This window comes from Cyrtonyx montezumae, unplaced genomic scaffold (genome assembly GCF_038088225.1).
Source record: "Cyrtonyx montezumae isolate F1298 unplaced genomic scaffold, pur_monq_1.0 scaffold_10, whole genome shotgun sequence".
NCBI lineage: Eukaryota > Metazoa > Chordata > Aves > Galliformes > Odontophoridae > Cyrtonyx > Cyrtonyx montezumae.
Window position 1 is genome coordinate 8,007,118 of NW_027071826.1, and position 12,092 is coordinate 8,019,209.

At 41.5% G+C, this 12,092-nt stretch overlaps 1 protein-coding gene across 1 annotated transcript; it reads left to right on the plus strand.

Moving 5' to 3' along the window:
- On the plus strand, positions 1–6,989 carry TMEM179 (transmembrane protein 179). Its single transcript, XM_065755670.1, has 4 exons — positions 1–302; positions 3,760–3,897; positions 5,113–5,191; positions 6,800–6,989. Exons 1-4 carry the CDS (start codon positions 1–3, stop codon positions 6,977–6,979), a joined length of 699 nt encoding a protein of 232 aa, XP_065611742.1. The 3' UTR covers positions 6,980–6,989.
- Positions 6,990–12,092: the final 5,103 nt, after the last annotated feature.

Genomic DNA, 12,092 nt, shown 5'->3' on the forward strand with positions numbered 1-12,092 from the left:
ATGGCTCTTAGCAATTTCCTCTTTGCTCAGTGCATCTGCTACTTCCTGGCCTTCCTCTTCAGCTTCATCGTGGTGGTGCCGCTGTCTGAGAATGGCAATGACTTCCACGGCCGATGCCTGCTCTTCACTGAGGGCATGTGGCTCAATGCCAACCTGACCGTGGAGCGGCAGCGCTTCACCGTGCAGGAGTGGGGGCCCGAGGCCGCCTGCCGCTTCAGCATCTTCACCGGGCTCCTCTCCCTGCTGCTGGCTACAGTGCAGGCCTGGCGGACCCTCTTCTTCCTCTGTAAAGGGCACGAGGAGTAAGTACCCCTGGGGAGGGCAGGGATGCCCACCCCTCCTGTAGTCTGGGGCAGGTGGGAGCAGTGTGGGGACCAAGTGCTGGGCTTTCCACCATCCACTGCCCTGCCAAGGGTGTTTGGGGTGAGGTGGTGCCTTGCCTGCACACACACCCCATATGTATTGCACAGGGCCCCCTTTGGAGATGCTCCTACCCAGGGGCTTGTGGCAGGGGGCAGATTTGTTGCCAGTGACTGGGTGCAGCACTTGGCCATGCCAACCATGGTGGGCATGAAGGGTGCTACAGGGGATGGGATGATGCTGGAGGGTGCTGCCTGCACATCCCTGCAGGAGGAGGCCTCCTGTACTGGATATGTGATAAATCTCAAAGCAACATGTCTGTGTCTGTGCAGGGAAGGAGAGAGCAGTAGGTTGTTCCACTGTTATTTTTATTCTGCTTTTCTTGTGGACATGGCAACTACTGCAGAGCAGCTATCACTTGGTTACAACAGGAGAACAGAGCTGAGTGCTGTGCAGCAGCACAGCTGCTCTGGTGGTTGCTTTTTCTTTTCAGACAAAACAAGGTGCACCAGGCCCTGCAGAAGTAAGGCTCAGTGGTCTAGGCAGCAGATCAGCAGTGCTGTGTTTGGTGCTTTGCTCTCTTGTCCCTGTCTTACTACCTCTGATACAGCCCTTAGCACTGGTCACCCATCTGGTGGGTGCTATGAGGTATTCAATCATACAATTTCACAGAGGAGGGAAGGCAGGAGAACACACTGGTGGCTGGCTGGACTAAGAAAGCCATTTTTGTTCACAGCAATGATGGTGAAGTACAGAACAGAAACTTATTTCCATATTAAAACTTATCTTAGAAGAACTAAGCATAATCATGGACTGAGTACTTCTGAATTAATTTCCACAGGCTGTCACATATCTGTTAAGTAGCAGTTGAATCCGGACACGTTTTTTCAGCTGTAAGTTCAGAACTGTATTTCTGAGGGGAAGAAACCAACAGCAGAACCCCTATAATAGTGAAATTTGTATCTGATGTTTGGCCTTCTCCCACATGTTTATATTTAATCTTAAACAGATGGGCGGGCCTCTGGAGACTGTCACTTCAAAAGCTGCACTGAGGTTCCTTTGGGCTGAGCAGCAGCAGCTGTGTAAAGCTGCTCACATCATGCTTCAGATAATTAGGACTGCTACCAAGCCCTCTCAGAAGGTCTGAGTACCCCTTGCCTCAGGAACAGGCTGTGCTCTGTGGCCTGCAGGACAGGAAAGCCACGTGCTGGCTGTCAACTGTGCTGTGGACCTGGGACCATTCAGTGCAACTGAAAGGCAGAAGTCCAACTCAGGTACTCCACAGACAGGGCTGAAAAGAGACTTCTACCTGAAGTGTAAGCATTTACCATTATAGGACATCCACTCAATCTGAAATGTGTAACTATAATTCTGATGTAAGCAGAAAAATAGGCGAAGCAGAGAGGCAGATCTTCCCATCTCTGCCAGGAGGCCCTGACCTGAGCCATCTTCATGCATGGTTGTAGTGATGGTGATGATGATGATGATGGTTTTCCCAGTGCAAATCGGGTAATGCACTGAGCCCTGCTTTGTTCAGAAAGTCAGACTCTAGACCTTGGCACCTCCTCTGTGCTGCAGGGTAGAAAGGAGAGTGAAAATCATTCATTTTCTAGAACTGTTATTAGTTCTAGTGTCAACCCTGGTTTTATTCAGTGAACAACTCCATTCTTTTCTGTCACTCTGTACTGAGGTGCGCACAGTGGATATAAGCTTAGTGACACTTGTAACCTAGGTTGGATATGAAACCAGGGCAGTGACAATGAGCATGCAAAACTGTGGCATGCCCATACCAGCTCCATCTGCTATACAAGTGAGCGTGACACTCTGCAGCAGTGACGTGACACTCTGCAGCAGTGAGCTGGTCTATTTTAAGTCCAGTGAAGCTGAAGGGGAAGAACGGTATCCATGTAAACATTAATCTATAAGTTGGGTTTCCCAGCACCAAGCTCCCCCCTATAAGCTGTAAGAACACCTTTTAAACATGACTAATTTCACTTCTTATGTATTAATGCTGGGATGGGGTGACTGCCCTTTTGAGAGAACCTAGACAATAACTTTAAAGCTCCTATTAATCTAGAACCAAACATCCCAGACAAACTGGTAAATGCTGCCTCATCTCATTTTAAAGGCCACATATGTCCTACCAACAACAACCTGTGGAATCACAGAATGGTTTGGGTTAGAAGGGACCTCAAAGATCATCTAGTTTTAAACCTCTCCTTCTGTGGGCAGGGTTGCCCACCAGAAATGAAGATGATCCAGCCCAGAACATCCATAGGATTCAACCACAAACTCAAAAAATACTAACCACTCAGCTTTTCATTTAGTGAGAAACCAGGGAAAACATATGACCTTTATTATTATCATTCTCTGGAATGAGTAGACTCCTTCTATCCCCAGCATAACGAAAGGGGCAATGGTGGGCAATTTGTCATATTTGTTCTTATGAATTGAAACTCTTTCCTCCTGCAGTTGCTAGTCTTTCTGCAACCTAAAACAGGTGTTCAGTTTTTCGATAGTGAGACTTTGCAAATGCCATCTAGAGCAGCTTCAAATAGCAAAGGGCTTGGTCAGAAGAATGAGAAAATAATTAGAAGGTTTTCATTAACTAGAACTAAGAAGGAGAGTTAGGTAACAAAGTGTTCCTCTTTCAGTGAATCCCAGTCACGAGGAAGACTACCTCATGAGACTAGAAGATGGGTGGGCAATTCCTTATGGCACCACAGTGAGCATCTTCATAACCTCTGGCACATGCCTAGGGCAGGCCATGGTTGCACAGACTAATGGGGCTGGTATAAGCTAACATTTGGCTGGCAACAATAATGTACTGACAACAAAGCCAGAGATACCCCAGGAGAAGCTGGCCTACTCTGCAAATTGCCCATAAAACTGAGATTCGTGTCCTCTGATACCAGTACCTTGTGTTACATTGCTTAAAATGATTATAGCTATCAGTACTCTGTTATTTTTATTTTTAGTTTCCCTCTCCTAGGCAATTTTTGTCCCAATTATCATTTTGGTCATGAAATAATTTAAGCTCCAGTTGCTGCATAATTTGAGCTAATGGCATTTATTTTAACAATGGTGATTTTCATCATTACAGCTAATGAAGGCCATTCTGTGTATGAACAATTGCCACTTAGTATTTAGGATTTAGAGCCACATCCTCTTATGGAAAAAAAATAAAATAAAATCAAAGTCAAAGAAGCTTAAAAATGAGGATAATCTGACTCAAAATCATAATCCATAGATTTTCAGTGTATTAGGTGGTCTTAATTAAAGCATAAGCATTTCAAATGGAAGCTGATATCTCTTTGCCTACTGTATGCTGCTTAGAGAGACTGCTGATGTTGTGTTTCAGCTGTTTATGAGTTACATTTTTCTTCCTTTTTATTACAGCTCTTTCTTTTATGCCTTCCTGAATCTGCTGATCAGCGCCTTTGTGGTGTTTATCACGTTTATTGCTAGCACTATAGTGAGTGTAGGATTTAACATGTGGTGTGATGCAATTACTGAAAAAGGAAGCATGCCAAATAGGTTAGTATTAAAAAATATGTTTTCTTCTTTTCTTTCTTTTTTTTTTTTTTTGTATATGCACAAATGAATGGTGTTGGTACAAATTGTGGTTATTACATGCAAGGTAATCAAAGAGAAAAATACAGAACTCCAGATTCATTTCATTTGGAACAAAACTAGAAAATCAAAGTTTTTTGCTTTTAGTTCCCCACAAGACAAAATATGGTTTCCGTGATGTTTCATAGTCTCTTTAAGAGTCATGAACACATGCAAAAGAAAACCAAAAGTTTTCATTTACAAAGGAGATATGGATTTGGAAATGCTTGATGAAGTGGGGAGTGTGGTGCTGAGAGTAGGGCAACAGATCGGGAGTCAGGGTCCTGACAATAAAAAGAAAGAAAAAGGTGACATTTTATGTCATATGCTATTGAATCAGTATACCACTTAAAGCATATGTTAATGTTGCACATTGTCATATGTTGTAAAATGCCATAGTAAATGTTCTGTTTAGGGCTGCAACGATTAATCAAGTTATTCGAATATTCGGTTAAAAATTCAATTACAAAAAGCATCTAATCGAATATTCGGATAAGAACACAAGATGACCGACAGCACTGAAAAGGACAGAGAAGAGGCTGCAGAAATCAACCAAGAGATAGAAAGACAACCTCAAAATCCTGGGATTTTTTTCACACCAGTAAAAGTCCAAGTTATTTGTAAAATCTGTAGGCAGCCTCTATCTTACCATCAGAGTACCGTCTCCTTGCTGGAGCATCCGAAACAAAAACACCCACACAATCCCTTCTTCTGAGGCTGTCCCTGATGATGTCAAAAGGTAATGGAGGCTCATACACTTTGTTTCATTGAGGGGTGAAGCAAGTGAGCTGGGCTGATGCCAGATATATATGTGGGAGGCTCTTTGGGAGTGGGAGAAGTTGGCTTTAAGTATAGTGTTTTTGCATTAGCTATTACAGGTCCATTTCATGGAAGACTGGTGTTATCACTTCCATAATTTCACATTGCTTTTTAAAAGAAAGTATTTACATACTTCTCTTACCCTAGTTTTAGAGAAGATTGGCAAGCAACCTAGTTACCACAACAACTTACATATCTTTTCATATAACTTGTCACTGTTGGAAACAATTATTTCTTTGTTCTATGTTTGATTTGCCTGTTAGGAATTCTACAATAACTTGCTTTCTTCCTCCCCCATCCCCAAATGCTTTCCTCGGATAGCTGTGAAGAATTACAGGATATAGATCTCGAACTCAACTTAGAAAACTCTGCTTTCTACGACCAGTTTGCTATTGCACAGGTAGGTCAGACTAGGTCACAGTTCTATTCCAGTTCATTTACCATTGACGCATTGATCTGAGATTGTTGGAGCTGCACTGCAGTCTTCTGAAATCAATGGGAATGTTTCCACTGACTGCAATAAGTGCTGAATCGTCATAATTGTGAATGGGCGCATTTGAGTTTTGTATTCAAAACAGAGAGTTTTGAATGCAGGCATGTCAAAATCTGACTCTTACACATCATGGAAAACCTATTGTTTCTGAAAAGGATGAGCTCTGCAATGGCTGCAATGCTCTGTTGCCCTGGAACTCTACACTGCTGTCAGAAATTAAAACAGAATCAGAATGGATGACCTGCCCAGGCTGTGGGGCTGTGAGCTTTCTGTCTGCCAGAGATACCCTGAACCCTGAATTTGGCTAACCCCACGCAGATACCATCATACCAAATACTTTAAGGAGATCACAGCATATAAATATTTGAACATATCTCATTAATGACATGGTACTTTGGAAATGAATGGAAAGCTTCCAAGTCTCTATATTTGGTCATATAAACCCAGATGAACATCTTCTTGTTCCCAAGTCTTGTAGAATAATTCAAAAATATTATTTACTCATGAACTGAGATAATGTTAAGAATGAGCAGAAATACTTAGGAGACATTCTAAGGTACAAAAGACATATAGATCATACTCAATTTACATAATTGTGGCCCTTGTTCATCTAAATTGGCTATTAGAATAAACAGATGTCCTATTGTCTAGAAGTGTTTAAATTGTTACTTTACCTAAAAATAAAAACTGCAATATGTCAGTGATGAAATACAAGTATTCAATTAACGTGTTGCTGTTGTCTTGTTTTGTTTTTTGTTGAAGGTATAATGAAATTAAAATGGAATTTCTGCCAGAAAATATTACTACAAATGAGCATCCTCTGAGATGGGGAGGCCAACAGTCAAGTACCTGAACCAGTAAAATTGTAATTATTTGCACAGTTAAACAAGAGAGTCTAAGTTAATAAAGGGACTTACTGCAAATCTGAGGCATTAAGACCTGGTCTCATATGCCATGCATAAATGAGCCACCAGGCACTAGGTTGTATTGGATGAAGTTTCTCTTTCTGTCTGAATTTATGCTATTATAAACCAATTACTCCAAAATGCAACCATTCAATTGGTAGCATTTTCTCAACAGCATTCTGAATTAGAAATGCCTTAAAATTTGTTCTTCTCCAGGAATAGCATGATGCCCAAAGGACTTAGGAAGAAATTTTTGGCAAATGTATTAAAGCATATGATAACCAAAGAAAAATAATTCCAAGAATTTTGAGACAGACACAATGTCACGTCCTTGGGAAGTTCAGCAGCTGCATGTGTATGATACAGAATTCTTCATTGTGCTACTTACTATGTTTTTGTTTCAGTTTTCCTAAAAAAAACCATATAATCTTTTTTCCTTTTAAGCTGAGAACAACTAGGCAGGATTGAGGAGCAGCAGGACCAGAACCTCACAATGAATAACTTGTAGTGACTCCATGGTCTTTGGTCTAGCTGAAATTTTGATCTTGGACAGTTGATTTTGTCTTTATGAAATGCTACTGACATCTTTATCATTTCTTTTCTTCTTTAGTTTGGTCTGTGGGCTGCCTGGCTGACATGGCTGGGAATCACCATTCTGGCTTTTCTGAAGGTGTATCACAACTACAGACAAGAAGACCTGCTAGATAGCCTGATCCATGAGAAGGAGTTGTTGTTAGGAAGATCCTCTTCACGAACGTCTTTGCAAGATGAGAAAAGTGCCATGATCTAAAGTGTAAACAAATTTCCAGGGCAGGATCTAGAATTTATTATTCAATAGCGCAAGATGGTGTTGAGTCAGATTACTGAGTGTGTGAGATCTTTTCTTTCCTGAAAAAAAGACATATTTGTCAATCACTCACTTCCTCAATGAAAAATTCTTGGCAGAAGTATTTATGTGAGGATACAGAGAACAAATTGCCACATGTGCCTTTGGCGCAGCAAATTTTCTATCCTGCACAAGCAGGGAGCAGCACAACCTGTAATCCGCTGTTGCTAGCAGAGCTCCTGTATGCTATTGCTGCCTTTTGGGGCAGTGAACATTTTGGAGGACCATGCCAGCAAAAGCAGGCTACAGCGTCTAGGCAATTCCCCCGAACTATTCTGCAACACCAGTTATAATTGGAGCTGTGTCCAGGCCCTCTTCTCTCCATCTCTTCCCTTTTGACAGTAAATTTGCCCTGTTCTCACTTTATTCTGAGCAATTGCAGCTCTGGTCCAGGTACAGGCTCTTGCTGTCTGTGTTTTTGCTATGTGTGGACATTGTGCTGTTGGTCCTGCTCTGATTTTGAGTTTGTTTAGAACATAAGACCTATGTTCCAGATTATATTCATTACTAGACAGTTTTAATGAATTTCATGAGACCACAATATTATTACAGCGTCTGTTAAAAGCCATGTGTAGTTACAAGAGATAGTGGTGGTGATGAGTTGATGGTTGGTCTTGGTGATCTTAGAGGTTTTTTCCAACCTTAGTGATTTTAAGAATGTGTTTTTGTTTCTTCTTAGATTTTGGCATGACCATCATTTATTATGGCTTCTTGAAGCGTAGTTTAGCTAGCAATTCCTGAAGCTTGCATACTAAGAAATTAAGCTGAATTAATAGGATTAGTGCTTGTGCATTTGTAAATGTAACTCGGTCCCTAATACTGTATGCTATTTAGTTCTGAGTATTAGAGTTTACTTGTCGTATTTATTTCATAAAGAGTATGCAAAATTACTGTAAGCATTTGCATTGTAGATATCTCTATGTATCTATCAACACAGCAAAGAGCATGAGCAGCTGAGTTATTCTATAGGTAGCTCAGTGCTGAATGGGACTGTTCTCCTCATTCCCAGGCAGGAGTTCCAGGGCTGACAAAGTTTGCTGTGAAAAGGGAGAACTGTTAGTTTCACAAAGCTCACTGGGATCCTGTTGTTGCTTTCAGTTTTGCTTGGCCAGCACTTCAGTGAATGAGGTGGATGAGAAGTAGGTCCAATAATAAAGAATGACTCAGATGAACACAGGATTCGTATAGCAGAGAAATCAAATTCTGCTATAATTAAGCAATTATCTATGTATGCACAATGCACAGAAGACCCTCATTCAACACAAAACTTCAGCAAGAAGTTATATTTCTAAGAGTAGCCTGACACTGCTTGTGGCAGCTGAGCTTGAGTTGATGCTGAATTTATTGCAACACAGGTGCAAATCATGTCCATCTATACTACCTGGTAAATAGGCCTGGGGAGAAGACAGCTGGCTTCCACCACTTAACTGTTGTCTTCTGGGACTGTCTAGTACTTAAAGTTAAGGACCTGTTTAAGTGGCTGAAACAGAATTTGAAGTCCTAACAAATCTTGTCATTTGCTAGGATTTTAGGGCATAAAATTAACAGTACATTTAACAACCAAATTGTTCTCATAAGTTTAGGGTAAAAAAAAAAGCAAATAGCCACAGGGTGTGAAGCAGCAATCTGACCCTGTGAATGTCACTTGTATACCTAACTGGCTATGGCTGTCTGTAGAGGAGTCTTGTTTTTCAGTGTGATTTCCACTTCCAAGAGAATGTAATTGAGTAAAAGCTTTACAGAAGTGGGTTTTTTAAATTATTTAATTTAATTTAATTTTAATTTTATTTTTGTAGCTGTGAAGTTACTAAAGAGGGAATCAGAGCTCAAGTTACCTAATACCCAATTTAAAATTCGAAGACCAGGATTGGAAATTTTTCCTCACTTGGTCTGTAGTGGAAACGCTACCTCATGGCCTTGAACCAGTGATTGAGCACCTGGTGGGAGGGCAGGGTCCACCCAAGGGAGCTCAGGTGTATGCAATGAACCCAAGTGACTGGAAGGAGGAGAGTCAGGACCACTCCCACCCCTCCCCCCTTCCCAGACCTCATTTAAGGGCTGACAGTGGAGACAATCTTGATGGAGGTCACTGCATTTCTGAGGTCTTCTGAAGGTGAGCGCTGTCTTTTGTTTATGTGCTTATGGTTGTTGTATTTGGTCAAATCCTCGTTTGCTGCAACCTAGGACCTTGGTGATCTGCTGTTGTTACTGAGATTTCCATTGTGTTATGTGGTCTAATTGGAGAAGGAGTCTGGCGGTTACCCAAGTCCTTTGCCAGGGTAGGACCTTCCCACCATCACCTTGAAAAAGGGATGTGAGAGGCACCTTGTTTTCTGTTTCCCAGTTGCTTCTTTGACTGTAGTAGACTCTACTTCTCTTTTTAACTTCTCTTGGAATGTAAGAATTACCAGTGATGTCTCCTGCAAATTACATCAGTGAATGCCTAACTTCTCACTTGAAACTACGCTGCTGCTTTGACTGTGTTTCCTGTGTATGCTAAATCACACTTAGGCTGAAGTAACGTGGGTTGGGTCTATGTTGCTTGTGGTCTGGATAAGTGGGGGACAGAAAGCAGTGAATGCTTCCTCCTTAATCCTCCTGAAGTACCAAGGCCTGGTCACTGGCCTTGAGGAGGAAGATGGTGCTTCACTGATGTTGCCCAGAGCTAATGCTCTCTTCTACCTCTCGTTCTCTGTGTCTTTTCCTCTTTTCCACTTCCATGAAAAGTGGCAGACACTGAGGTTGGAGTTTCTACTCTTTCTGGTTTCTGTGGTTAGTATTCTTACTAACGCATCACTATAATCACCAACATGATCTTCGTTGTTATGCAGCTCGGAATATCTGGGGCAGCTGCAATTCTAGTACTGAGAAAAAGTTAATAGAAAAGAAATATCTTCGGAAGCCCCAACCCCAACAAGACTTGCCTATTAACTTCGCTGTAAAAGCTCAGCCCCTCTAATTCACTTGGGTAAATTCTTTTACCCCTACTTCTGTTTCAGTGCCCACGTGTATGGGAACTGCTGAATCACAACCTGAACCACTGATTGGTCACCTGAGGTGAGCACCAAGTCAGCCATGGGGGCACAGGTGAAGGTGATATACCTGTGTGATTGGAAGGGGTGGAGCCTGGCTCCACCTCTCCCAAACCCCATTTAAGGGCTGACCACCACCAGGGAAGGATCTCTTCTCAGAGATCCCTCCTATGTGGAGTCCCCTGCGAGCCTTGACATCTTGAAGGTGAGCCATCTTCTCTTTTGTATTATTTGTATCCTATCTATATAGAACTACCCAAAATATACTATCATCTATACTATTTTGTTGTGAAGTACCATCCTTGGGAGTTATTTGCCCCACACCACGTGTACAAACATCTTGTTTGTTGGAGTTGGCTTGTAAGCTAAAAAGAAGCTTTAAGGCCCATGTGCCATGAGACTTAGGCCAGCTAATTGAAAATGTGTTAGAATATCAACATTATTTATACCCTCCTATTTATGTATGTAAGATCTCTCTCACGCGTATCTCTTTTGTACCTAACCCCTGCTTTTAGTCATTCATTGCCAAATAGCGCAGTTTGCCTACAGTAGGCTTTTGCATTAGTCAAATATTGCATTTCTGGAGTATTTCAACGCTTTCTCTATTTTGCCATCCAAAAGCAGGCATTTGGGAACTCTCTACCAAGAGGCGTATTTAAAGCACTAGAGCCTTGTGTGGTATTTATATTTATTATCACGTGAGGGAAAAGGGGAAAATCTTTGTGACATTTGCTTGTGCAGCCCACCTGTTGCTGCCCATAGTGAAGCTGGGGTGTTTGTGTACTGCTGTAGTTTACTTGCTATGCTCCCTATGATTATAAAGCTACAGCTGGAGAGTCTTAATTTCAGCTTGTGTAAATTGCTAGTAAGACAGAGTGAACCTTAGATAACGAAAGACAAATGGATGCTGCTTTCTGAGACTATGGAGTGTTGCCACACAAGTATTCTATTATACTGGTTTTATTTTCCATGTGGTAGCCAGGATCTGTAGTTAAAATCCCTGCCAGCAGTGCGTGTTGGGTTAGAAAAATCTAAGCTACATCATGTTAGCTGAGCTTTTAGTTCAGTGCTGGTTTTTATTGTAACAGGGAAACAATTGAGGCCAGTTTTTGGAAGAGTACACAAATGTATCCTGTCATGCTAATTCATGAGGCATCTTTCAGCTGTGAACTTCCAGTAGGAATCACAAAGATAAGAGCCTGATGACTGGCTTTTAGAACTAAAGGACAGATGTGCCATGGCAATGTTTCTATGGTCCCTTAGAAAAATGGTTGTTGTAATAAATGGTGATGGACGCTTGAATAGATCATGTAAGCATTCAGTGTAAGGAGACAGTATGTGTGTGTATACAGTGTACACAGAAAAATGCCAGAAATAGTTCCATTGCTCTTCTGTGAAATGGGTATTATGCAGCTTGGTTTGGAATAGTTGTTCTATTGCCTTAACTTCTGATATTGCCTTTTTCTACTAGTATTGGAGTCTGTGCAATAACATACAGGTTATGATGTCTGCAGGTGAATGGGATGTGAGCCAAGTGGCCAGTGCACAACCTCTGAAGGGATGAAATGTGTTTCTAGTGTGGGTTTTGAGAGGTTTTAATTCCTCTCTGAGTAATGTCCTGATGTTATAGTGTATTCTAGTAAGAACAAAGTCAAGTTTCCTTTCAAGACCAACCCTCACTTACATAAATCACTGCTAATTTATGCAGTATTCAGGGTGGAAGTAGAGCTACAGAGAACAAGAGAACATGTTATACAGTATTAATGTGTTAGGAAAGACCATTTTACCCAAGATATAGGAATTTTGCAGCATGGCCTCCTTAAAAAAAAAGTGGTGACTTGGCAAGAATGTGACTGTGTTATTAACTCTTGTGCATTTTAAACACGAACATGCAGGCAGCAAACAGAACATACTCTGATGGGAGTCTCATCACTTCTTTTGCCAAACGATGCTATTCTGCAGTATGGACCTGGACTAAAACAGCC